Source organism: Nematolebias whitei, chromosome 15, assembly GCF_014905685.2.
Source record: "Nematolebias whitei isolate Nwh7 chromosome 15, NemWhi1, whole genome shotgun sequence".
NCBI classification, from domain to species: domain Eukaryota; kingdom Metazoa; phylum Chordata; class Actinopteri; order Cyprinodontiformes; family Rivulidae; genus Nematolebias; species Nematolebias whitei.
Window position 1 is genome coordinate 29,839,133 of NC_056512.1, and position 26,772 is coordinate 29,865,904.

The 26,772-nt window shown below is 38.0% G+C and overlaps 2 protein-coding genes across 3 annotated transcripts; one reads left to right on the forward strand and one right to left on the reverse strand.

The window, feature by feature from the left end:
• Window positions 1-2,533: 2,533 nt before the first annotated feature.
• On the reverse strand, window positions 2,534-19,975 carry LOC119420960 (TOM1-like protein 2). 2 transcript variants are annotated; one of them, XM_037688344.1, is made up of 16 exons: window positions 19,858-19,975; window positions 16,414-16,498; window positions 14,275-14,353; window positions 13,175-13,324; window positions 12,830-12,964; window positions 12,611-12,754; window positions 12,329-12,445; window positions 10,737-10,870; window positions 10,423-10,465; window positions 9,602-9,773; window positions 8,273-8,387; window positions 6,954-7,029; window positions 6,041-6,115; window positions 3,658-3,717; window positions 3,219-3,255; window positions 2,534-3,137 (listed from the first exon to the last, which is right to left on the reverse strand). In XM_037688344.1, the coding sequence occupies exons 1-16, from the start codon at window positions 19,907-19,909 to the stop codon at window positions 2,992-2,994; spliced, it is 1,620 nt and encodes a 539-aa protein (XP_037544272.1). In that variant the 5' UTR covers window positions 19,910-19,975; the 3' UTR covers window positions 2,534-2,991. The 2 variants fall into 2 exon arrangements, with proteins under 2 accessions (XP_037544272.1, XP_037544271.1); XM_037688343.1 differs by lacking the exons at window positions 3,658-3,717; window positions 6,041-6,115.
• A 429-nt stretch (window positions 19,976-20,404) lies between these two features.
• On the forward strand, window positions 20,405-23,585 carry drc3 (dynein regulatory complex subunit 3). Its single transcript, XM_037688531.1, has 13 exons — window positions 20,405-20,446; window positions 20,613-20,800; window positions 20,877-20,993; window positions 21,107-21,273; window positions 21,392-21,538; window positions 21,668-21,787; window positions 21,865-21,977; window positions 22,058-22,232; window positions 22,346-22,477; window positions 22,570-22,640; window positions 22,940-23,069; window positions 23,237-23,368; window positions 23,481-23,585. The coding sequence occupies exons 2-13, from the start codon at window positions 20,632-20,634 to the stop codon at window positions 23,583-23,585; spliced, it is 1,578 nt and encodes a 525-aa protein (XP_037544459.1). The 5' UTR covers window positions 20,405-20,446; window positions 20,613-20,631.
• Window positions 23,586-26,772: the final 3,187 nt, after the last annotated feature.

Genomic DNA, 26,772 nt, shown 5'->3' on the forward strand with positions numbered 1-26,772 from the left:
AATAAATAATGTATTTTCCCCTCCACACAAACATCTAATTTTAATAAAAATATACTTTAAAAATAAATGTCAAATGGGAGACCAAAGCTTGGGGAAGTGGGTCACTGACCTAATGCACTGAAACCCCTTTGCTGTTGGCTTGTTTCTAGAATTGGTACAGTATAGTTTTCTCCTTACTAAATATCAGAATCCAGTGATCCACAAACAGCTGAAAACTAGAGAATTATATTAAAACTATGCCTGACCAGGACTTGTTTTGTTGTAGTAAAGAATCCATACGTATCATGGTAGGTGGGGTGAAACAGAAGATTGAGGCTGGGCTGCATCAGCATGAGCATTTAAAAACAGGCAGTCACGTGACACAAAGAAAAAATAAAGACAGAGTTATGAGGTAGGGGTTACACATTGCTAGGCTTTTATTGGGCCTTTAAACACGTGCAAAAAGGTCAGCCAAACACAAATCTGACCATACACAAGTAACGGCAGCAGATGGACATGGCATACCCAAGAACAGAAAGCGGCCTCGTTTCCACATCCAGACCTTAACGATGCACCAGCTCGTCGTTTTTTTAAGACATTCAGTTCTTCCAGGCAGCCAAAACTTCTGTGGAATACTTTCTGATTTTACAATCTTCATAAAAGCAGGTAACAAAAACACTGTTACAGACGTAACACAGAGACACAGAAAATAGTTAATTCCATTTTAAAACATCTCTGTGAAAAATTTTTGTTATATGTGCAACATTAATGCAAATTGAAAAATAAAATATTATATGCGAGTAATCTGGCAAGTGGCAACCATATAAAACATATGGTTCTGTATATAATATTACAGCGTTAAAGCTCAATAGTACATTTTCTTAACCAAAACCCATGTATTTATCATGACTACTTAGATAATGAACAGTTTGCATCTATCTTAAGAATAAGAAATCAGGACTGTGTCTCTTTTTTAATCGATGCCCATACTGAGAACTGGCCAAACTGTTAATTCAGTAACTTGATCTCAATCAAAGTACATGAAGGAAATCATGCCTTGAACTGGACTAAACAATTATAAAACTGCAATGAAAAGTACATAAACTACAAAAATCAAATCGGGGAATAAAAAACTAAGCTTCCTTACATTTTATCAAATTTATATTGGACAATATAATTTTTATTAGGTCCAAATAATTCTTGCATTTTGAGGTATATAGCAAAAAGTATGCAAGTATCTACCTGATTATACATTTTAAAACTACTGAGTTTGGTAACGTCCATTTTTTGTCTTCAGAAAGTTTTCATACTGAAAATGAGTTTGTGACCTCCTTTGTGGAAGGTTATGAATAAATATCTTACCTGTTGTAGGTCTTTGAACCACTCAGCGATAGAGGTGGTAAAGGCTAGTCAGAATTGGGCCATGACCAAAAGGCTCTAATCTCAAAATTTTTATGGGGGTTTGTGGAAAAAAAAACAACAAACAAAAAAAAAAAACGCTACTTAATAAACCTTTCCGTCGCCATCTGTTTTGCAAAAATAGTAATAATTTTGTAAACACAAAGGACAAAATACCAATTGTTTCTGCTTCAAAGTGCACAAACAATAATAAAGTCAAGAAAAAAAAACTATTTGTTGTATGGGAGCATTTTTTCTCTCCTAACAGTTAAAATAAATACTATAGTTGGTCATTGGGGGAGTGGTGGCGCAGAGGTTAGAGAAGTGATCGGAAGATCGCCGGTTCAAGCCCCGACAACATCAAAAATGTGGGCGGGGTAGGTAAAGCACCCACACTTGCCCCTACCCTTATTCACCCCACTCTGGGCCCATGAGCAAGGCCCTTGACCCCTTAGGTCTCTCTTGAAAATGAGTTCTCGTGACTCAATGAGACTACCTGTATAAATAAAGGCTAAATGAAAAATTAAAGCCTTAATGTTCTTTGGAATGGCTGAAAGTGCTCAAAGTTAATGAAGAGCAAAAAGCTCTCCGTTCATTTTCGTAACTTTTCAAAAGACTGAAAAGAGAAATGGGACATAATCCACAACCGTGTTCAGTTTTTCCCCTAGATTTCCTTTGGCAGGGCGCTTGTTGTACTGTTGGGGTTTTTTTGTGCAACTGTAGAATTTTTGCTAGCACGTTTATATTGCGCCCCGCGCTACATCAATACTGACAATTGTCGACGGGGGAGGGGGGGTTGTTGAGGCAGGGTGCTCTGTTCTCTTGACGGGGCCGTAGTAATGGTAGGGGAAACACTGGCGTTCTTTCCCTTTCAGTACTTTCAAACATAATGCTTGTTCTGTATGTTACTGATCTTGATGTTATTTCGTAGTTTTATTATTCCCTTTGTTTAGTAAAATACCGTTGATGCTTAGTGTGTCAAGATTAGATGCAATTTCCTATATTATCATTTTTTTTACTAACAAAATAGGTTTGCTAAAGTGAGTCCTCTAATAAAATGCATTTCTTTTAAACTCATGTTTTTAAAGCATTACTAGAACTCCTGAATGGAGTACTTCCAGTTCAAAAATAAAATCATGAATCAGTCATAACCACAACTTTAGTACATAATCAGAATAAACTATTAGAATAATAAATGCATAAATAATTAGGTGAATGTAGTAAAAATGCAAATAAAAAAAAAGATCACTTTAGCTGAATGCTTCTATACAAGTCTAAGCATGGACAGTTAAATTTCCCCCATTCATCTTGCAGTAATATACCACATTCTTAAACCACATGAGGCTGTCAACATTTGTGTTACAAATGAGCTGCAGGGCTGCGAGTAGTACATCCCACGTTACAGATTATTACATCCATTTATAGTAAAACGCAACACAGCAACGTGTGCGGTAAACATTTTGGACCTCTGTGGGTTTGAGTGACAGGGGCAAGAAGAGAACAAGGAGATGGAGATCACTTGCTACACCACTTCCAGTCGACGATGAAACACGACCGTTCTGGAGGGGAACTGCTTAGCACAACCGTTAGAGACGCCCTGATGGAGAGGTCGGTCTACAAGGCGAAGAGGGCATCCTCCGACCGTTCGGCCTTCTTTTGGGAACCACTGGAGGCACGAGCGGGGTGAGCAGTGGCAGCTCCGGGCGGAGATGGCAGAGTGTCTGCTGCCTTGACTCGCTCTTCCAAGAACTTATCGAAGTCTGAAAAAAAAACACACACAAATGTCAGTGTAACAAACACACTAGTGCTGTGGGGAATATGCATTTATTTGCCTAAAGTACCTTCACTGGTTACCCCTTCCTCAGAGCCATCTCCCTTCTATTAAATAGAAAATAAGATAACATTTCAAGAAATGACACAAATCTTAGCCACACATTAATCTGACAATTTACACCAAGCACTCACACAAATCTACCGCTTGTTAAGGGTTAACGTGCTGGCACATACACACGAAGTAGCTCATAAACCTTCCTGAGCCCCTCCATTACCTCCACATGCTCAAAAGAAATGTGCAGCTGTTTCCAGTCAGTTATCATTAGCGCCGTGTTAATAGACCTCATAGTAAACTGTTGTGTCAAGTCATCAGCGGTTTTACGTTTGAGAAAAATCTGCGTAGTTGCATGAAATGGATGGATGAGATCTATCAAAGAAAACCAAATGGAAGGTAGGGAAAGAGAGAGAAAGAGGGGGGAATAAATCAAAGTATAAAAGAAGTCTCACCACGTCAGCACACAGCCACTCCTCTATGTCATCCATGACAGAGGACTGCGATACGGGGATCTATGGAGCGAAGCCATGGACAAGAACCAAAGCCACACAACAAAAAGACACACAGAAAAACAAAAGAAGCAACACTCATAAAAAATAAGAACCAACAAAGGCTAATATGATAAAAACAAAACGCTAAAAAGAATGATTTGATTATAAAACGCGCTTGGTCTCTCTCCAATCAACAGTCCACGGCTCAGCAGGCTTCTTCACGACAAGAGGAGCTCCCAGTTTTGTTCTCACGAGTTTTGCGAGGCCGATGTGGCTCAACAGCTGTCGACTACAGCAGCAATAATCATTCCACGTCGTTTAGTTAATCAGCAGATCACCGTAACGTGATTAGGAGCTCGATTGGATGAGCAAAGCTGAGACCACAGGGACTATCGAGAGGCACGACGTACAGGTACAAACAGGGAGAACGGAGCGTGAGCGTGGCTGCGTGGGCGTGCAGTGGCGTCAGAGCGGACGGTATTTGTGAACACAAAACATGTTGTGAATTAAGTGTGCTGCTCTGCATCTTCTATTAAAAAAAAAAAAGAAAACATGGACTGTGATTAAAAAAATGTTTCTGCTAAAAGTAAAAGTTAATGTTCACAAAATTAAAAATAAAAAAACATGCTAAATTTAATTTACGATGCAGCCCACAATTGAAAGTGAACTGATGGTTGAGATAATCATGGTTTACTCGAATATTAGCGTTTCCTTGTGTGATCACAATTTATGCAGTAAAGTAGAAAATAGGAAAAAACAGGAGGGAAAGATCACACACCTGTATGAAGAGGGAAAAGATGTAAAAAAAAAAACTGCACACTAAGACAGCTGTTTTAAAAAAAGGAGAATATATTACATTGAATTTAATGGTTACAAATTATAAACCTAACAATTTCTTGATTAGTTGAATGTATTTCTGGTTAAAAAGTGGATCTATTATTAATCACTAGTATTAAAGCTACAGACTTTAAGGGGTTAAGTGATAAAACTCACCACAACACAGCAACAAAGTTTTATTTTTGGTTTAAATCCTGGAGTCAGTACAAAAACAGAACACCAAAAGCTTTATTTTGTAGATATTTTCTTTTCATGATGCTCCAGATGTTTTCTGTGTGTGTCTGGACACCAATTTAACTCAATTTTAACAACAGAACTGGGTCATGGACCTGAAGATTATATTTTACTGGTACTTAATGATCAAATAGTTTAATTATTTGTATAGTTACACTGAAAATATATTCCACAGTTTTATTATTTTTGTTGCTTCGGAACATTTCCAGCTAAATGTTTAATTTTTGATTTCCGAATGACTTCATTCTTTTACTAAAATCAGTCTGATTTTGCTGAGTAGCACATTTATTTCCACTCTTTTATACATGATGGAGCCGAGCTAAGCTCCCGTGACTCGTTACATCTAAGAAGAAAAGGTTGTATTATGGTGAGCGTTAGTTATGAGTACTCTCCTTCCAAAGAAGTACAAAAGAGTTGGGCAACATGAACGAGCTCTTGAAACAGTGATAATCACTAAAAAGAAACATTATTCTTTATTAAAGATGCACCGATTGCAGTTTTCTGCACTGATACAGATTTATGATGTCTAGTAAAGCTGAACATTTTATTGTGTGCTCATAAAAAAACATTTATAATAAAATAACCATTTCTCCACAACAACAAAAAACTAATTTACTGAACAGAGGCGTTTGTACAAAACAAAAGAAATGAATTACAGTCCAGCTGCTCCAAGAAACAAATTACACTTAACTTTTCTGTTTTTTTTTTTAATTAAAAAACAAACATAAAATGTACTAGATCACTCAACCATCAACAAATATTAATATCAGATACAATAAAACCTCAGTCCATGTTTTAGTGAGCATTAAATAAACTGTATATTTACCTGGTAGAAAATCTAAATTCAGTTTGATCAACTTTTTACGCCTCTTGTGCTTCTTTTGTTATAATGAAGATGTGCTATTGCCATAACTGCTTAGCTATGTTGTGTTCACGGACCAGGAAAGAAAATGTGATTAATGAGCGTTAGTCACAGCTCATGAAGAAAATCAACAGATTCAGGTCCCTGCTAAGCAATCGGTGCAATCCTTGTTAATATATTTAATTAATAAAGTTTGAATAAAAGAAAAGAAAACTCCAGCAGTGCAGGTGGTTTATGAATCATCATTTTGCCCAACACTAGAGTACATCTGAACTAGACATGGAGGATAATGATCAAAGGGGAGAAAACATTGTTAGTGGGATTGATTGAGGATTTCAGAAGAGAGTAGTGAGATGAGGCAAAAAAAACATGATGGAGGAGAGGAGGACACACTGTGGGTAGAGTCCTCACCATTCCTTGGGTAATAAGCCAGCTGTCTATGGGCAGCTCCTGATCTGCTGGGTTTTCATCCCCTTTAACCCTCAGCTGAATCAACAACAGAATAAGACCTTACACAGAGAAGAAAGGCCCCACCACAGCAAAGCACACAGTCCAGAGAAAGAAGACAGAGGAGAGGTCAAATGTGCAAGAGAGATGACTATCGTAAAGAATAAATAAAGAAAACAGGAAAAAATGGCCAAAGGACATTCCATAAAGAGGTGAAGATGAAAAAAATGAACAGAAGAGATTTGATTTGGCTGTTGTTTTTCTTTCGGCTGCTCCCTTCTGCAGGGGAGGGCCACAATGAGCGAACTCGCATAAATGATTTGTCAATCGTTTTACAGCCCTTCCTGACACAAACCTGCAGACTCTGGATTACAAGACCGCAGCCCAGGAGATATGTGTGTGTGTGTGTGTGTGTCTGTGTGAGCGCTGCCTCAGACTTCAGAACCATTTGTGTACCAACTGATAACCTCTACTGAAACGTTTGCTTAGACAGAAAGAAATAGAAAAACCCTGAAGCGACCTCAGAGTTTGACTTTATGTGAAAGCTGATTGTGAGTGTTTGCTTTTCAACTTGAATCCAGACAAATGAAGTTGAATCACCTACAGAAGCTGCTTCTTTGTTTAACCAATTGCTAGAACTTAAACATTTATCTCTATTTAATTGATAAGAGTACGGACAAACAGCACATTTCAGATAATTAGCGCAAGATCAAAAACTGCATATTTCTGTTTAAAGTATTCAGAATAAAAACACTATACAGTTTAACGCTCATTCACATGAAGGGAGTCTTCAGAGGCTTTTGGGAAACATCCTAAAATATCCTCACTCTCTAAACAAGACGAAATTAAATCAAACTGCATGTTTCGATGTACTCACCCCGGTTGCGTTCTGTTGTCTAACATCTAAAGCAGAAGCTAGGCCACCCAGAGCGTGAGGGTCTTCATACTTTACACTGTGCACATAAACAATAAAATTATACAGAAGATCCATTACTGACAGCTAACAAGTATAAAATATGTTTACACAAAAGCACAAGACAGATTGAGACACTTTGGAATAGTGATATTTGGCCACCTGGCAACATTAAACACATAATTTTCCAAAGTTAGCAAGATTATGCTTTTGTTTACTTCTTCTTTTGTCAAATGCAAAAAAGGAAAAACAGGGTTTGTAGCGCCGATAAATTTAATGACACTGGTAAAATTGTATAAGGTACAAATGTTTGTGTTAACACCACAATGTACCACTTCTACGCTAATTACAAAATCCAGAACCGATTCACGTTACTAAAAAGGCCTAATTTAAAAATTCATTCAACCTTTATTTATACAGGTTAGTCTCGCTGAGTCACGAGGACTCATTTTCAAGAGAGACCTGTTTAAAAATGAATGGCAAGAAAATACCATTAAAAATTGGTGAAGCTTGAATAAACTATTAAATAACCAGAGCCGAAGTGTCCAGGTGGGGATTTCAGTTTATATAGTAAAAGTGAATATTACTACACGTCCACAAGATTTAGTAAAGGAAACACTAAATAATACAAGGTTTCTGCAGAAATCAATCAAATTTAATGCTTTTTATGCCAATTCAATGCCATTTTTAAGCATTTGCAATGCCGTCGACAGTGAATGCATAAACTTCAAATGATTGTTTTAAAGTGCTATTTGAATGCCCTTTTCGATGGCATTGACAATGAATGCATACACTATGTGTCTTACTTATTAACAAGCTCTTCTTTTCACTTCAAACTTATTTAAACAAACATCACAGTGGAGCATCATCATGTCTGTGTGTATATTTTTACTGACACTGTTAGGCTCAGGCCTCCCTTGTAAAAGAAATCTGTGATCTCAGTGAAATTTGCCTGGTTAAAAAAGGGTTACTAAATAAGTAAATAAATTATTTCAATACATAGTTCACAAAAGACTGTACCAAAAACTAGTCCTACTGGAAAACTACCATGCTAGTAACCAGCATTACCTGAGCACAGCGTTACAAAAGGGTTTTTACGTTACTCTAATAAATCACTCATGTCATTTTTTTTAAACAAATGAAAAGTATTTAATGCCACTAAGATATGAATTTAAACCTTTTTAAAGCCATTTAAGGACTTAAATTTGGCTAAATCCATTTAACCCTGTAATAACATGGGAAGGTTTGTGCTGCCTCAGAAGTAAAGTGACACGAAGGCCTACTTTTTACGTTGTTCAGCCAGAGAGCTGCTCCTGGTCTGAGCAAACATGTCAAAGTCGTCCTTGTTGTGTGTCGACAGAGACGACAGAGTGCCGCTTACACTGTCTGAACCTACATCTGGAGCAAGACAGGGGAAAATACAAATTAGTGGGGGTGTGTGGGGGGTGGGGAGAATTATGAAGAAAATGATCGGAAAACAATAAAGTCAGTAAAAAATAAAAGCAGAAAAAATGCAACTGGTAACAGACGATGACTTTGCTCAGCTCTTGTGCTGCACAAACTAAAAGCAGCAGAAAAAGTACATTTGAATCTAAATACTTGAGTGAAGAGACTTCCTAAAGACCAGCATGAGGACTTCTAGCAATGACAGGCCTGTTTTATATTCTGCTGCAGACCTGCAGACTCCAAACATGGCAGATGTTAGAGAGCAGCATACACACACAGTGCTGGCAATACAAACAGGCAACTTTAGTTGCCAAAAAATAATTCATTTAACAACTTATTGTTACATATATTTTTGATTTTTTTTTAAATATATTTTTGATCGGTTCCTCTGCACCACCATCACCCAGGACCTCAAGTGAGAGCCGACCATCAGCTCCCTCATCAAGAAGGCCCAGCAGAGACTGTACTTCCTATGACAGCTGAAGAAGGCCAAGCTGATGGTGCAGTTCTACACGGCTTTCATCGAGTCCATCCTCAGCTCCTCCATCACGGTGTGGTACGCCGGGGCCACTGCCAGGGACAGACTCAGACTGCAGCGCGTTGTGCGCTCAGCTGCAGCCTTCCATCCCTCCACAACCTGTACGTCCCCAGGACTGTGAGGAGAGCAGGTCGGATCACAGCTGACCCTGCTCACCCTGCACACGGTCTGTTCGAACCACTCCCCTCAGGCAGGAGGCTTCGGTCCATTCGGACCAGAACCTCCCGCCATAAGAACAGTTTCTTCCCCTCTGCTGTTGGACTCCTGAACACTCATAATGCTACCTCATAATTTCTGCTTTGGTCACATTACATCTGTATTATAATTGAATACTCCATCTGTACTGTTTTCCAAGTTTTTTTTTATTGTATGGGTGTACACATGTTTATGTTATGTTTTCATTTTTACTTTATTTTACTTTATTATTATTCGCGCCTTTATGTCGAAGCAAATTCCTAGTTTGTGAACCTCGTTCATTGACATGGCAATAATAAACTGATTCTGATTTTAACCAAAACCACCATCAGCCTGAGTGTGAAGAGAGTCTCAACCATCGAAGGTCATTTTTCTGAGCCAAAAGTATTTTTTACCACTTGATATATAAACCCATTGATGGTCTTGTTCTTACCAAGACTAGCCAGTGCAGTGGAGAGAGAGGTAGTAGCAGAGCTGCGGGCTGGGGAAGCCGTGGCCCCCGCAGCAGAGCTGGGCGGGGGGCTGGACGTGACCCTGGGTGAGACTACAGCAGGCGATCCTGGGCCCAGATCTATGAGGTTGTCTTCTGTGGCCTCAGTTAACATCTGAGAGGTGACGGAAAACAAAAGAGATTAAACAACTCAGTGCCAGGTTGGGATTAATTAAATTAGGATTAATGTTTTCATTTAAATAATTAACATAAAGTCACAGATGTATTACATAACTTACAACAGAGTGGAAAACATGAACAAAAAAAGACAAAACAACACAACTTCTAGGAGTAATGCTAACTTGTCATTTAGGTCTAACTCTAAATATCTGATGCGCTAATATTTTGTTCAGTCCGGTGCAAAAGCTGGGATAGAGCGCCGTGCCGGTGTCACTTGCCTCTGTCAGCTAGCAGCAACACAAACAGACAGAGCACACAGAAAATTTTAATCATAAATATAAACAAAATGCAAATGCACCACAATACGCTGCTCCACTTCCTTGTTAAATGTCTCGAACAGGAAGACTCGCATCCAGTTAGACGTGTGCTGCTGGACCAGTTTCGCAGCTAAAAATGTTTTCAGTGTTTTGTGATCGGTTATGCATGCAGTAAGAGTCAATTAACTGAAATTATTTGTAAAAGAATTTGACAGAACATTTATGTTTGGACAAATTGCACATGTAGACATAAAAAAAAAGCAGAACAGAAGCAAATACAAAAAAAACCAACCTGATGTTTGTTTTTTTATGCGTTTTGTTACTCACCCCATTGTTCTGTGCAGCCCTTCCTGACCTGTACCTCTCATACCTGTGAGCAACACAAAGCACTGTAAAACTTTGCGCTTCAAATGCTTACACATCTTCAAAAAAAAAAAAATCAAAACAAACACATTTGAGCATCAAAAGAATGTTTTATGCCCACTTCTTTATATTGTGACGATTGTTTTCGCCCAAATTGAAATATTTCATGTGCATGAAGCACGTTTACTCAAAAGTTTTTGTTTTTCTCTGCTTACAGCACGTCTTCTGATCGAACGCTAAAACAAACAAAAGAAGGTCCCCTGAAGGATTGATCGCACCTCTCGTAACGAAGAAAAACATTGTTGAGATCATCGTTGACGTGTAACAGCTCCTCCGTCACCTCCTCGTTGGAAATGCGCGAAATCAGCTCGACCACTCTCTGCTGCATGGCCCGGCACGTCCTGTTCAGCTCCTGGACACGTCAACGCAACAACAGATCGGTCAAGAAGAGAGACGAAGACAAACTTGTGATCTGAGGAGACGCCCGCGCAGGAACAAACGAAACCGCTGTAAACGATTTGTTTTGTCAGACACGTTCATCGTAACACTTCTCATTTGTTTCTTGTGAATATGAGAACAGCATTGAAAAACAACAAAATCACTCTATTTATATAGATCGCCAGATCCTCGGAGCCGATGCGAATACTTGAGTGGATTTGGCTCAAGGAGATTAAACTCTACAGTGGAGTCTGTATCTGTAATGCTCCTGAATGCCAGTTAGAGGAATTTCACCACAGCACCTCACATCTCTCGATGAGCTGCGAGAACTCTGAAGATATGGCGCCCCCTGGTGGCTGAAACGTGCTTCAACGCTTCACAGTATAATATGAATGGCTTTGTAGAAGAGTATCTTTTGGATGTTTGGAGAAAAATTTTACTATTTAGCTGTTTTTGTTGCTTGTATTATTTTTTAATCTCAAATATTTTCATATAACTAACAAATAAAAATGAGAAAAAATGAAATAAAATCCACTCCAAAAGTTAATTTGTTGTGTATGTTTACACAGCAACACACAATGTTGTGTAATTATCCATGCTGCTGATTTCTTGCCTTTAAGCTGCTGTATTCATATCCATCTGCTCACAACAGACTCGTGCTCAGGCTGTTGTTTAATACACCATATTATTTTACATTATTAGTGTTTAGGGTATATGATCCTTGAATACTGTTTCGTTTTATACTTGTATTTTATTTTTTTGCTATTTTTGGGGTGTAACTGGAACCTTGGGTACAAAATTTCATTCCACCTCATGTACCATATGTGATGCAAATGACAATAAAGAACCTTGAATCAAATGATTACGTTCTGAAAGTTTCATTAAAAGTTGTACAGTGAGTCACGAGATATTTTGGCAACAGGAAAAACATTTTTGCCCACCTTTCCATTTTTCAACAGGAAGCAATAATAATAATAATAATAATAAAAAATAAAAAAACACACAAAATGGTAAATGGACTGTACTTATATAGCACCTTTCTATCTTATCAAGATATTCAAAGCTCTTTACAACACAATCTGTGCCCTCATGTACCCATTCATAGCACTCTACTAGATCTATACAAAGACTAATCAGAGCTTTATCACATTCACACACACCGATGGGACACACATCGGAGGCAATGAGGGGTTCAGTGTCTTGCCCAGGGACACTTCAACATGTGACTGCTGGTGGAATCGAACCCCCAACTCTTGCATTGGATGACGACTGCTCTAACTAATCAGCCACAGCGGCACAAAAGGTAAAAACATATGTAGATTTATTTAGGTTTACTCTAACATTAAAGCTTTGGTAAATAAAACAATCTAAATCATGTCAGACAGACGCACAGGTGTGTGATTCTGAAGGTGTTTCCACGGTTGAATTTTACCTGGAGCAGTTCTAAATCAGACGCATCTTCCTGACCAGGAACCATCTCAGTTAGCATCTCTGACATGACTTTAACGTTTCCTCTCACGACGTCCAGCTCACTCCGCAGACGGGCAATCTGCGAGCACATTAAAACAGGTTTGTTCAGTTTCTGCAGCGCAGCAGGTAGAGCTAGTCATGATAAAATATGCCTCTCAATCTGCTTTCCTTTGGTAACTCCAAATTTTATTGTGAAGCGGTGAATAAAAACTGCTGTAGTGATGTCACGGGGAATGTGTCTCACCTGCTCGGGGGTCGCTGTAATGGGGTTAGGGATGCTGGAGGCCGGTGTGGCAGCGGGAGTGGGTGGGCCAGGCTTAGGAGTAGCAGCAGCAGATGAGGCAGGAGCGAGGTACTTTAACAAGGCTGGGTCTACTTCTGGTGTACCCTGTGTTTCCAAATAAAATCCTTGAATATTAAGCATTTAAATGAAGTTTGAGTGTGTTAGCACATTTCTTCTCACTCTTTGTGGCGTGTGAATGGGAGACAAGGCATCCAGGTCAGCCATCGGGAACTCAACGCCTTTCCTCTTCAGCTCCTCGTAGGTGTGGACTACGCCAGTTAGATCAGGACTACTTCTGAAGGCGTCTGCCCAGGACTGTCACAACAAAGACGCACGAGACAAACCTCTGGGATCTCTTGTCATAAATGCCAGTAAATATTTACAAGATACACAGACTCAAAGACAATTCCCCTCACACTGTTTAAATCCATTTGGGGGGCATTTAAAAAGGGAAAACTGATATGATATAAGGTTGCAAGGACAATTATTAGAAAACAGTGGGTAGAAAAGGCAAAGCTGAATTACTTGTATGAGAGACAACACTTTGTCTTGCACGATTGTAGGAGGATTGGCTTTGGGGGAGATGATTTTGACGAGAATGCCATCAATGAAGTCTTTGTTGGCCACCTGGACGTGGAACCTGTGACCACAGTTCTTCACACAGGTCTCCAATACCTGCAGAAGGAAAGAGCACCGGATACAAACGTCTGACCTTTTTTAAAATGAGGAAAAGGAGAAAACTTTTGATCCTTTGCTTCTTTCTTGTTGCTTCCCTCCTTCTACCACTTGTGATTTTGAGGGTCTTCAAACTATTTATTGGTGTTACAAGCTGATTGTATATAAATTATTATATAGCCTATAGCTTATAAAGATAAATTATTAATAAAAAAAAGCATGTGTTTTTATTAGAACTAGGGATGAACGATATTGGATTTTTTGGCCAATATCCGATCTGTCGATATGTTAAAACTTATTTGGCCAATACCCGATACCAATAACGATATCTTTCCTCCTTGACCTATTTACAGAGGCTACAAAGCTTTCTCTACTGTGGAATTAAAATACTACTTTATTCTGCATGATCTTTGTCAATTTGTCCTGCTTCTAAATGCAGATGCCAAAAAGGGGTCTGAAAATGATGCAACACTTCAGCTTGAATTATGTTTAATGTCAAATTTATTCTCGACGTTTACTCTCTCTAACGCAATGACAACATTCGAACAGTGCAAATTTGTAAATTTTCACAAATCTAAAACGTTGTGCTGGCGCTGCAGGCATCCTTGTCACTGGGTTGTCATACAAAAACAGCGTCTTATATATACTGAATATATAAATAACAGTGCCTTTTATATTGGTGCGTTGTTTTGATGGAATGGCCGATGTCTGATATTTAATTTTATCGCCAATATTGACCGATACCGATACCATGCCGATAATATCGTACATCCCTAATTAGAACCCTGCTTTTTATGTTTGCACACATTATTTTCCCTAAAGTTAGTTTTTAAAACTTCAGGTGTTTTTTTGTTTTTTTTGCTTTTGTAGATAAGGCCAATTTGTGTCTTTTAAAACTGATGTGTTGAATGCATTTATTGTGGGGGCAGCTGGATATATAAACTTCCTACCGTTAGTGCCAGCATAACCTCTCTGTAGTTCTTGTTCCCACTCAGTCTCTTCTTCAGCGCCCGCATGGCATCCTTTGGCCTGGAAATAAAAACAGCAGAGCAGTTCCAGCTGCATTAGGCGACCCCTGCTGCGAGCGAGCGTAACGCCACCGACTTTGTTGGAATAAACTCCTCTCTGTGCCACAGGAACAGATGCCAGTCTGTCTGTCAGTGTAACTATTTGACAGAGGAAGTGGAGAACTGTCACACCATCTGGCTCTGCCTTTTTATTTCTGCATGGCTGCAAAATGTTTCTCCCAAGGCAAGATCAAAGCTGTTCACGCATGAGGTGTTCAGGCTGGCTATCTGCCTCATCCTCCCCATCTCCTCACAGAAGATGAACCATGATGCTAAGTCTTTATGAGCTCCTTTAAACAGTACAGGTACTTAGCAAGACTGTTGAGACAGATGAAGATGGACAAAGATGGAGAATAAAGTCAGCATTAGATTTTCCCTGTAAAGTTTGCTGCACATAATCGCGTTAAAAAGAAACCATTTCGTTTCTGACACTTTGCTGCAGTTTGCCTTTTGTTATTTGGTGGGTGCATCTGTTTTGTGTTTGCTCAGCGCGCACCATCTGTTGTTACACCTTTAGATATCTGGTCGTTTGAAAGCACTCGTCATACGTGTTAGGAAAACATCACACAAAAGTTGCTAAGAGCGTATTCAGAGTCTTACGAATTTCTAACCCCGGAGTTCGCCCGTTTTGTTTTTCTTACTAAACATCTTGAAGACAAGATGTTTCGTGTTTTGGTTTATTCTGTGTTTGCTCTGAGGTGGCAGAGAAAGCCACGTGTCTCCTGTCAAGACAAGCGGGAGCGTAGGCACGAGGAATGTGAAACGGATTGCACAAACTGTTTTACACAATCGTCTTAGTTGATCATTTCACCAGAAAGGTTTTGTTTGCTGGAACTGCAATGGCAATTAAAATAATTCCTTACTCTGTGTTAAATGCAGCTTATTTCTCAAAGATACCTTAATCACAAGCAAGTGATTGTGTTTCGTTTTTCTCTTGTCTCAATAATTCTTCAGAGCAATAATGAAAGGCCTAGCTAGGAGTGTCAAACTCACTTACAAATGGGGGTCGAAATTAAAAACTTTTTCAAACTAAGGGCCATTTTCAGAATCTACATGAACTCAAGTTAGATACCCAACATCTTTTCTTGGTTGCAGGTTCCTCAACGAAAGTTTAAATCGGTCTCATTTGACGTTCTCTGTTGCACTTTTGACATCATAATCAAAGATTACTGAAAAAAATTAAAGTGATAAAAGTATTTTACGTTTAACATATCATCTTGGGGGCCAGATAAGATGTCAGTGAGAGCCACATTTGGCCCCTGGGTCTTGAGTTTGACACATGTGCAAGGGATGCCAGCCAGGATTTCAGACTAAACTCATCATAATTACAGCTGTTTTGATCAAAGCTTATAAATGAAGCTATGCACAATTCCATACGATATTGCGAGCTCTAGAGAGATTTGTTAGTGCTTGTGATAAGTCTCACAAGTGACTCGCAGCTACTACCACACCAAATTTTAGCTCCATATCTGTAAAACTGACTGAGTTACAGCCATTTTTGTGTTGGCTAAGCTCAATAGGCTGCAGTGGCCATCTTGAATTAGGTTGACTCCTAAACTTAAAGAACTGTAGATGTATATCTGTGTTTACTTTTGAGAGCTTCTTAAAATCTTCTTTCTGATTCATTAATTTTGGTAACACTACAGACAAACGAACACGTTAAAAACATAATTACCTTTAGCTGTGGGTGATAATAAAAACTCTAAAAAGTGCAAATAATGTGGTTTGATGGTCTTACAGATTACTGTAAATCAGGTGTTTCTTCCTATAGGAGGCCGATCCAAGATTTGAAACTATTCATTCAGCCAAACAGATTCACAGAAGGAAAACAAAAGGTTGTGTGTGATGAGAGCAGCAACCATTATGTTGTTTGGTTTGTCAGTCTGCAACCAGACAGAGACTATTTTATACCAAACTGTGTGTTTTAGGACCAAATATATATCTTTCGCAATCCTGCAGAGTAACGGGACGGAAAATTTTTGATTACGATGGATCTGATTTTCCAATAAATTTGATGCTCACCCCTCATCCGTTTCATTTATGATATCGCAGATCTCCATGTTGAGGGTCCAGTCTTCACTCTGTAACCCTCCATCTGTGGCTCTCTCTGAAAAAAAACACACACAGGAAACAACCAGAATGTTAAAAGTATTGTGCTTTACCTTTTCTTTTTTTAATAAAACAACCATGTTTACGAGCGCTGCTGATTTTACTCTAATGTGGCTTTTATGACGTAGACAACTGGTGGTTTCCTGCATAGAATAAAGCTGCAAACCATTCAATAAAATGTCCATTAAAATCGACTAATACGACTAAAGTATTATGGATGACAGAAGATAGAGCATGAAAGGTGTTTGTATTATAGCTGATAACACTGGCAAGGTGCAGCGATGTAACATTGTACGTAACGTTTGTTTTCCATTTGGCACAATTCTCTGAAGAAGTCATTTAAACTTAAAACTAATTAGGTTATTTCAAAGTTCAAGGTTCTTTATTATCATTCGTATCACATGTGGTACATGTGGTGAACCAAAATTGTGTGCACAAGGTCCCAGTTACACCTAGAAATAGCAAAAATATAAAGTATATAAAAAAGAAACAGTATACAAGGATCTAAGATCAACTAAACACTAAACAATAATCATCTAATATAAATAAGGTGTATTAAACAGCAGCCTGAACATGAGTCTGTTGTTAGTAGATGGGTATGAATACAGCAGCTTACGGGTACAAAATCAGCAGCATGGATAATCAGCAGCACAGATAAAGTGTCAAATGTCCAATTTAAGTGGCATTACAGTGATTTTTCTAGTTAGGGATATATGAGTGTTACAGCTTCAAGGTAGAAGCTGTTTGTGAGAAATCCTGTACATAAACAAGCAAACAAAGATATCAAGTTCATGCAGGATCCATTCACAAGAAATATGTTTCGCCAAGACGAAAATGTGCTTCTGAAACAATAAGTGACTAATTCATCATCAAAATGAACAGATGACATAAAATATGCCAGCAAAATAGTACTTTTTAGATTTACTATAGTGAAAATAAATCCTAGTTGATCTGGTTTTACATTACAGGTACTTTAAAATTATCCTATTTTTATGTGGATGCCCTGTAAAAAAAAAAACAACAACAAGATCTACAAAAATAAAAACTAGATACTGTTTTTTAAAATTTATTTTTATTTCATATTGCTGGGTCTCTAGGCCACCACTCGTTGATGTGAACTTTAGTAAATTATCAGAAAGCAGTGTTTCCCCTAGTTAGCTTGCCATGGCGGGGTGCTCATCTCATCCATGATTTTTGCTGATGGGGGGGAAGGAGACATGTCTGAGCGCAGCTTGTACTAACAGTTTTTGAGCGGGGGGGGGGGGGGCGCGTTCAACATGAGGGAAGAGGCCATGTGAGTGCTGCTTTCGGCTTTTTAGCTAGAGAGCCTGTATTTTGTGCTGCTAGCTTAGTGATATGTCAGTGCCAGGTGGGGGTATGGGGGCAAGTGCAGTTTGGTAGGCGGGGTGCTCAGTTCTGTTGACGGGGTGGTGCACCCCGCCTGCATAACGGTAGGGGAAACACTGGAAAGAAAAAATAGTTAACTGGAACATAGGAAACCAACGTGTCAGAGGAAAAAGCCATCAGCTGTGGGTGTGATGCAGCTGGGTGCTCAGCACATAACAGCCATGACAGTCAGAAACAGAAGCCTCCCGTCCCCTTCACACTCCGTGCTATTGTTTCAAACTGTGTTGGCTTCAAACACACACACACACACACACACACACACACACACACACACACACACACACACACACACATATATATATATATATATATATATACTAGTGTTTTAATCTGTTGTCAACAGATTCAACAAACACAAAGTGACATTTTTTAGTTTTTAAGTGACTTTACAACTGGAAAATTCCTTTAAAATGCATTTGTGATGGACTGTGAAGCACATAGAACTTGAGTTTGGAAGAATTAACCACAACTCTCTCCGTTGCCATGTCCCATGTAAGCTCCTTAGGAGGATTGGTGTGTTACTGCGAGGCAGAAGACAAGTGTAAGAGAGGAAACAGTAAAATAAACAGTAAAATGTGCTAAAATAACAATGAACAATAGGAGCTTTACTAATTCATCATGGTGCTGTGTCACCTCTCCTGCACCCTCTAGGTCCAGTAATTGACACGACACAACAGAAGCCAGTCTATCACATGGCTCTGATGGTGCCAAGCTGCACCATGCACTTGCCAACAAAGCTGGAGTCCTTCTCTTTTAATGTGGACTTTTAAGCCCCTCATTTCTTCCTTTTAATGTTAAAGTATTAGATTTGTCCATATCACTATTTGTATTTTTTTTATTGTTATTTACAATTGTCTTTTCTCATCTACATGCCTCAGTAATAGTAAACTTTTGGATCACCTGGCAGCTTGGGTGTGAAAGACTTGACACATACCACCCTTCGTTTTGCCAGGTGGGATGACTATTTCCCCCCCTCTGCTGAGGTGTACATATCACCACACAAAAAAAAAACCAAACACATAAATAAATGAATAAACTCAGCTGCAGAGATCTGTGAAAGGCTGAAATTCAAGATGTAACAATTGAAACGTACCATCAAACTGAAATAGATAAAAGCAAGTGTAAAAAGCAAGAGATGATGCTTTATTCTGAAGCCTTCCATCCAATTTTTATAAGCATATAGTTAAAATATTTAAAAACAAGCAAACTAAGAATTAAGAATGTGAGTCTGAGCTTTACTTAGCCTTGTCTTTTTATGGTAACACCTACACAAATGTTACTACTTCTTGTATATGTACAGTACTTCATAAAGATTAGCATACGTCTCAAATCAACACAGTTTATGCATTCAGAATGAGACTAGGTGAAGTTATAGATTTGTGTCTTAAGGTTAAATCATCAGTGATGAATTAATTAAACTGTCTTTCTCATCTCTTGAATTGACAAACAGCGTGGCAGTGCATTCAAAACATACAGGAGGGCTACTGTCAGCGTTTGCACATTTACAAAATGATGGGTGGGAAGTTGTTTTAAAAGCCAGAGGTAAATATGAATGTAATCACAAAATGTAAATGATATAAAAGACAAATGTTGACAGCAGAAAGTTTTAAACTAAAAAAAAGAACTCACGCGAGCCCAGTCTAGACATAGTCACCATGTTTACATTGTGTGTGATGTGTGTGCGCGTGCGTGTGATTTACTGCTTTAAAAACTACCTAACATTGTCAAATCTAGAGGTGATTTATTGTGATATTGGTCATTGTAACTGACTAACTTATCTGGGTATGTTGGCTAGCATTAGCCGATAGCTCATTCCAAGCGGATGACGTTTGCTCGGAAGATGCCAGCGCGAGCTCCCTTTTTCGTGTTATTTTAAATTAGTACACTCTTAAACTACTCATGAGGCACAAAACACTACACCCCCAATCATAACGCTGATGTTTTACATACCTACACATTGTCCCACGGGAGTGCTGTAAGGATTTCCAAGTAAAAACTCCATTTTGACAACAAACGATCCGCTAGGAATTGACAGAGGCAGACTGAGGCCCGGAGGCGGTACACCCTAAACCCCGCCTCTTGATCGTTTCTATTGGATAAGAAAAATTAAATCTTTGATTCTATTGGCTAAATTTAGTTTCAGTTATGTTTAGCGTCATTGAGCTATGTTCAAGAAACTTTTCCTAGCATTGTTAAAACGGTTTTGATTTTTTTTTTTGCCTGTATAAAAATCTGATTTGATCTTGCTATTTTGCTCAGATTATACCCGAGATTATACTAAAACATGAAAAATTAAACCAATAATGAGTTTTGTGGAAATACATGTTTTAAGTTGTTTTAACATTTTTACAAATCAAACTAAAATCATGGCGATGTGGGAGTGCTCTTTTGTTTACCACGTTTTCATGAACGCATCTGAGAATCAACTTGTTGCTAAGTAACTGTGTCTAAACAACAAGGATTTGAGCCTAACGCAGTGTACAACACGTTGACTAAACGAAAACAAAACATTGGTATTTACGTTCTCCTGTTCTCAGTAGTAAGTAATACAATTTATTTTATCAAATTTTGGATAAATCTATAAAAGAAGCTAATCTACAATCTGAGTTTTTATTTATGGATTGAGATCAATTTGACCAAAACAAGCCAAAAATTTTTATCATTTGCTGTTTATAACAGAGTTTATATAACATTATTTATTATAGCATTATTTTGAAGAGAAACATGGAGCCAATAGCATTAAATGAGAAGGTCCTGCAGGATGCCGTGAAGAATGAAGTCATCCAAATTGAACAGGCTCTGGGCAATTTCCAAGTCATTGTCTCAGAAGAAGTTTTTATTTCATGCTGTGAAAGAAGAAGTGACATTCTTCATTTAGGCCTGGCAAACAAAAGTAAGAAGCAGCATGAACATTTTACTTTTGCTTGGTGCATTTAGTTTAGTTATGCATAAGATGATTTTGTTTACAGACATCCAGAAGATTGTCCTTTTGCAGGATTTTACATCTCTGGTGAGGCTTGATCTGAGCAACAACATTATAGAGAAGATTGAAGGCCTGGAAGGTCTGACTAATCTGACCTGGTTCAGTAAGTTATTGTTTTTGTTTTTTTCCAATACATGTAATGTTTTGTTGTAAAGGTTATGTTTGCACTGGCATTTTGGTTGACACATGCTCAATGTTTTTAAATCTGTCTTTTAGATCTGTCATTCAACAAGATTACAAAGATCGAGGGCCTGGATGCTCTGCAAAAGCTTGAGGTGCTGAATTTGTCCTTCAACCAAATCTCTGTCTTTGAGAATATGGACACTCTAGAAAACCTGAGACTCCTCTTTGTTGGAAACAACAACATCAAAAAGCTGGACAATGTACGCCTCTTTTTTCTTTCCCAACAAAAAAGAATGATGAGAAATTCATTTATTGCATTTGAAGAGTTTATTGATACAAAATGTTTATAATTGCCTGCATGTGTGATGCATTTCAAAGGTGCTCTATCTCTCGAGGTTTAAGAAGCTCTTCAAACTCAACATGACTGGAAATCCTGTCTCTAACGAGGGAGATTACACATCTTTTATTATTGCCTGCTTGCCTAGCCTGACCCTCCTAGACAACATTTTAATAAACTCTGAGATAGTAAGTATTTTGACACCAACCCAAGTTACAATTGACTCTGTTACTGTTATTTCTTTTAAATGAGCATTTAAGTCCCAGTGATATAGATACTGCATATAGTAAGTGAATCAAGTGTGTTTGTTTGTACAGAGAGAAGAAGCATTCATCAAGTATCATTTTCTCCTTGAGGAAATTAAACCTGAAGAGCTGCAAAAGCTACAAACAAATGAAGCTCAGCAAAAGCTGGAAGCTGAGTTCAAACTTCACCATGTATGAAAAAAGTCCGCATTTATTAATGCAGTTCTTCCAGTGGGCTCATATGACCTACTAATAGTTGTTTTCCATAGGACGCCTTTGTGGAGGACATCTATGGGTCCAGTCTGTTTAACAGCATGTTTCAGGATGATCCAGAAGCAGTGAAACCACAGTTCCTTCCAGGAGTGGCTCCTCTGTTTCAAACATATCTTTTTTTGCCTTTTTAAAAAAATATAATTTTACATTAATTTAATCTCTCCTTAGTTACCTTGACATTGCATGTACTTTTGAGGACCAAGCGGTGGAGTTGTGTAGGTGTTTCTTTGACTTTGGTTTGGAGGAGCACAAACGAAGAGAGGCAGAGCTGAACGCTTTCTTCACTGGTCAGAAAGAGGCTGAGGCGTATTACAGGCAGAAGGCATTGAAGATACTTGCAGAGTTTGATCAGGAGCACAGAGAGGCAAGTAGAAAGATTGACATTTTATAAAGGCATCTACTGTAAATCAGAAATACATTGATTTATTTTTTTCCCCCATTTAAAAGATCATCTTATGAGTTTAAACTTTTTTTTAGAAGATTGCAGAGTTTCAGAATGTAACAGACCCAACACTAATTGAAGTCAAGATCAACAGCTGCAACGATGCAATCACCCAGCTGCAGAAAGACCTCCTGACAGTAGAGTTTGAGCTGGTCAACAATCTTGAGGTAAACGTGTGCAACTGTTTGCATTTGAGTGCATCTTCAGTACATTTGATTACTTTACATTTACCAAAGTGATGCTTTCTTTTTGTTTTCAGGACAACATCACTAAGCTTGACAACTCTATCTCAGACATGGCTAGCCACTTTATGGAAACTGCACTGAAGACATATCCTTTTTTTACATGGGTCAACTTAACAGACATGAATTATTTCATACAATAAAAATGCTTTTTATTGATAGTTATTCTGTGCTTAAAGTTGATCATGCATACCAGATAAACAACCAGGTAATCCTAGCAAAAAAAAGCAATTTAAATAAGTTGACTTTATATATATATATATATATATATATATATATTATTCCCCAGTTCTTTACTTATTTGAATATGATTACAAGCCAATATCAAGGTGGTAACTTATTTGTTTTATCATGTTTCATATCCTAATTTCTTTTACTCAGTTGTACATTTAATCAGCTGCGAGATCTGGAGGATCAATATTATCAGAAGGTGCAAGAAATTATTGTTGAACCTCAGGAGATTGTGGCCAAACCAAATGTGAAGGAGGACATACCAGAAGATAGGAGATCAAGCACTGTAGGTTTACAACAACAAGAACACATACAGTATATTAATTCAACCATTATTCATACAGGTTAGTCCCTGTAAATATAGAAAATGCTTGCATTAGCCTTTGTAAGGCAAGTGTGCAACAGCAAAATATGGTGTCAGGATTTGTTTTTATTTCTACTTTTTGTGTCTAGCTGTTCCCTGACACAGATGCATTGATGAAAGCCTTGAACACTAGCCATGAAAACCACCTGCAGATGATCAATGACAGGGAGATCCACTTGAATACACAAGTTAGTGCTTGGAAGGTGGCCCTTTTTAAAGAGGTAAAGAGCTGAAATTACAATGAAACAAGCTGTTCAGTGTATATGTATAAGGTAAATTGTAAAGCTCACTGTCTGTCACTTTTTTTTTGCTTATTTTTATGGGTTAATACAGATCCAGGAAAAAGATGTTCAGTGGAACCACATACGCACCTCAAGCATCCACAGATATGGGCACTATTTGAGGAAGCAGCTGAAGATTTATTATAGGTTACGTTAACAAAATGTCACTGTGTGCAAATAAAACATACATTTTACAAATGTTTGTAATTGTATCATATATGCAGGAAAACGTTGAACTAAAAATGCATTTAAATTTTGTTCTTGTTTTCTGTGGAAAAAGATGGATGGATGGATGGATGGATGGATGGATGGATGGATGGATGGATGGATGGATGGTCCTAATTTCCATTTTTGACTAAATCAAACTACAATTTTGAATTTGGCATTATCCAATGCTAATAAATTAAGCATATATTAAAACTATTGCATATTTGGCAAAATAACTCACCTTTTCATATTTAAATATTTTTAATAACTTGATAAATTAAGATAAAATCCTCAGTGTAAGTAAACAAAGTAAGCATTCATTCATTCATCTAGTTGAGTTGCCATTTTAATCATGAACTAAAAGTTTGAATAAAATAATACATCTCCCAGAATGCATTATGGATCATCATCCAATAGGAGTCTTACTGGAGTCGAGACCAATTTTTCCAACTAAACTAGAACCCAAGAATGGGTTGCAATGAAAAAAAAAAATTAAGCAGGTTTGATGTAAAAGTGTTTGGCTGATTGTCTATCTCACAGCTGGACTGATGTGGGAGTGAGGCTGGAATTAAATCAAGCTAATGAAAAGAAGACGAATCCTTAATCTGACTTCTTTTTTTTTATCCGAACAAATAAGGAAAATGTGCAATAGAAGAAGGAAATGTGAATTATTTCTTGTCTTATTCTAAATTGCAGATGTATTGTTCTGCTAGGACTGAGTCAGATGGAATAAAAAACAAGTTTTCTTTCTATTCTTGGCGTTTTCTGTATCTTCACTGCTCCGTTTAATCTGTAATGTTGAAATGACCAGACTTGCCATTTACACTTAGAAAAGTTTAAAAGCAGAAAATGCCTAATTAAAAAATAAAAGCAATTTAGTTGTTTAATTTCAAAAGAAAAAAAATCAATCTCAATTTTGTTATTTAAAATAGCTAGTCTCTGCATAACTGGAAAGTATTTAAACATATAAAATTAACTTTTTAATAACGTTTTATACAGCTGATGGGACACATTATGATATGACGCCGTCCGTGGATAATTGTCCGAGCTCCAAATTAATAATATAAAAAAGTCAAACTGCACAGCTTACCTTATAAGGGTCAAAGATGATCCTTACAGACTTCAAGGTCTTGGGGTCAAAGGTCACAGCTGATCTTTTGTCACAACCTTGTCTTCGCTCCAGATTGAGTAAAATAGAAACGACAAACACTTTGTCACTTAGATCAGTGGTTCTCAAACTGGGGTCCTCGAACCCCCAGGGGTCCATGAGCCGGTGCTTGGGGGACCCCAAAAAACCCCCAAAATTAAATATATATATATTTATATATATATATATTTTTTTTTTTATATTTCTATATATATAATTATTATTATTATATTTTTTACAAGCACATAAATGTTTAACAACCCTTTAAAATACACCAAAATGCAGGAAATCACGTCTATTACAAATTTTCTGGAGCAGGACCCTCAGACCCCCCCCCATCCCCATGCCAGCCCACCCGTGTTTTACGTTCTGGCATGGATCAGTTTACAAATGAAGTCCTGTTACTTGGTATGACTACTGCTGCTGTGATTCTGTTCAGTTTTATGTAAAGAGTTTTCTGTAATAATTTGAAGAAGCGGCAACACATTTATTATGTTCATTTAGTGAATAGCTAAAGCTTTAAAGTGGTTTTTGATGCTGTTAATTTTCTCAAAACTGTAATTTTTGGAAGTTGAAATTAAAAGTGTTGTTAATTAAGTGTGTCAGGAATGAAAAATACCCCATGTTTAAAAGTATAAAAACTGTATTAACACTATTAAAAAACAGATATTAAGTATTTATGTTACACACACATTTCCTTTGCATTAAAGAGACAAAGTGAAGAAAGTTATTTAATTAACATGAGGGTTTTATGAGGGGGTCCCTGAACCCAAAAAGTTTGAGCCCCGTCTTAGATTGTCCATCTGTCGATCCACAACTCAGTTTAAAGCTAGATGTCCTCAGAATACAGCTCTACATTCTCATTTTTAAGACCACTTCCACAAAATAAACCTTGAGTGGTACTCACAAAGTCTACTTTCCTGAACATAAAATGGTTTGGATAGTCATCACCAGATAATTTCTTCATCTGATCGCTGCAGTTTCGTGTCCCTGCATAATTGAACTGTTCGTCCATGTACACCATGGACAATGTCATTATCAGTCAATTTGACCTTTCACCCCACCACAGTCATGTAAATGCTTATTGAAAACATATTCAGGGCTGTTGTGTGATAGAATTTATGTTTTTTGTCTTGTTGACGCTGACAAATTACTGGCTGGTGTATTATGTACCATTTGCTGTACTCATACAAGATTAACTTAACTTTGAGGGATGTCTTTAAATGTCAAGATTTGTGTTTGCATTATAAAAGCCATGTGTTGTTTACTGGTTTGTACGCTTGTCTAATTCCTCACTGTAGTTCAGAGTTTTGTCCACAGACACCAGATGTCAGCAGCAGTCAATCACAAACAAAAGTACATGTTCCTGAATTCAACTTAAGAGTTTGTTGCAGAACTGCTCTTTAACTTTAGACAATTAAAACGAACAGAGTGTGCAGCTTTGGGCTTTTCCTACAAAATAAAATAATGTCATTAGACCTAAGCTTTAAATCTGAAACGGTTAGCAGCATATGATTACCAAAAATATGTTTGTTTCCTCCCACAGACCAAAAGCCTGCATGTTAGGCTGATTGGTAACTCTAAATTGTCTCTAGGTGTGAGTGAGAGAGTGAATGGTTGTTTGTCTCGTTTGTCTCTATGTGTCCCTGTGATGGACTGGAGACCTGTCCAGGCCGTGCCCCACCTCTCGTACAGTGACTACTGGACATGGGCAACAGTGAGGGTAAAGATGATGGATGGATGGATGGATGGATGGATGGATGGATGGATGGATGGATGGATGGATGGATGGATGGATGGATGGATGGATGGATGGATGGATGGATGGATGGATGGATGGATGGCCCTCCAGGTCAGGGAGGAGGTTTTGACTCAGTTGGAGGAGTTTACTGGGCATCTTGTTTATGAGTGATGGTAAGCTGGAGAGGGAGAAGAATTGACGGATTGGGGTGTCGTCCTCAGTAATGAGGGTGTTGCTTCGGTCAGTCGT

Bases quoted from the DNA above. Each gene is read 5' to 3' on its own strand.
- LOC119420960 (XM_037688344.1), bottom strand. From the start codon at position 19,909: ATGGAGTTTTTACTTGGAAATCCTTACAGCACTCCCGTGGGACAATGT. The intron at 9,774-10,422 runs GTGAGTAACAAA...GTCACCTCTCAG, and splicing joins GGGCTGCACAGAACAATGGG to ATGTTAACTGAGGCCACAGA. The intron at 7,030-8,272 runs GTAGGCCTTCGT...TTATGTGCACAG, and splicing joins CTGGCTGAACAACGTAAAAA to TGTAAAGTATGAAGACCCTC.
- drc3 (XM_037688531.1), top strand. From the start codon at position 20,632: ATGGAGCCAATAGCATTAAATGAGAAGGTCCTGCAGGATGCCGTGAAG. The intron at 21,274-21,391 runs GTACGCCTCTTT...TGCATTTCAAAG, and splicing joins ACATCAAAAAGCTGGACAAT to GTGCTCTATCTCTCGAGGTT. The intron at 22,641-22,939 runs ATATCCTTTTTT...ACTCAGTTGTAC, and splicing joins ATGGAAACTGCACTGAAGAC to ATTTAATCAGCTGCGAGATC.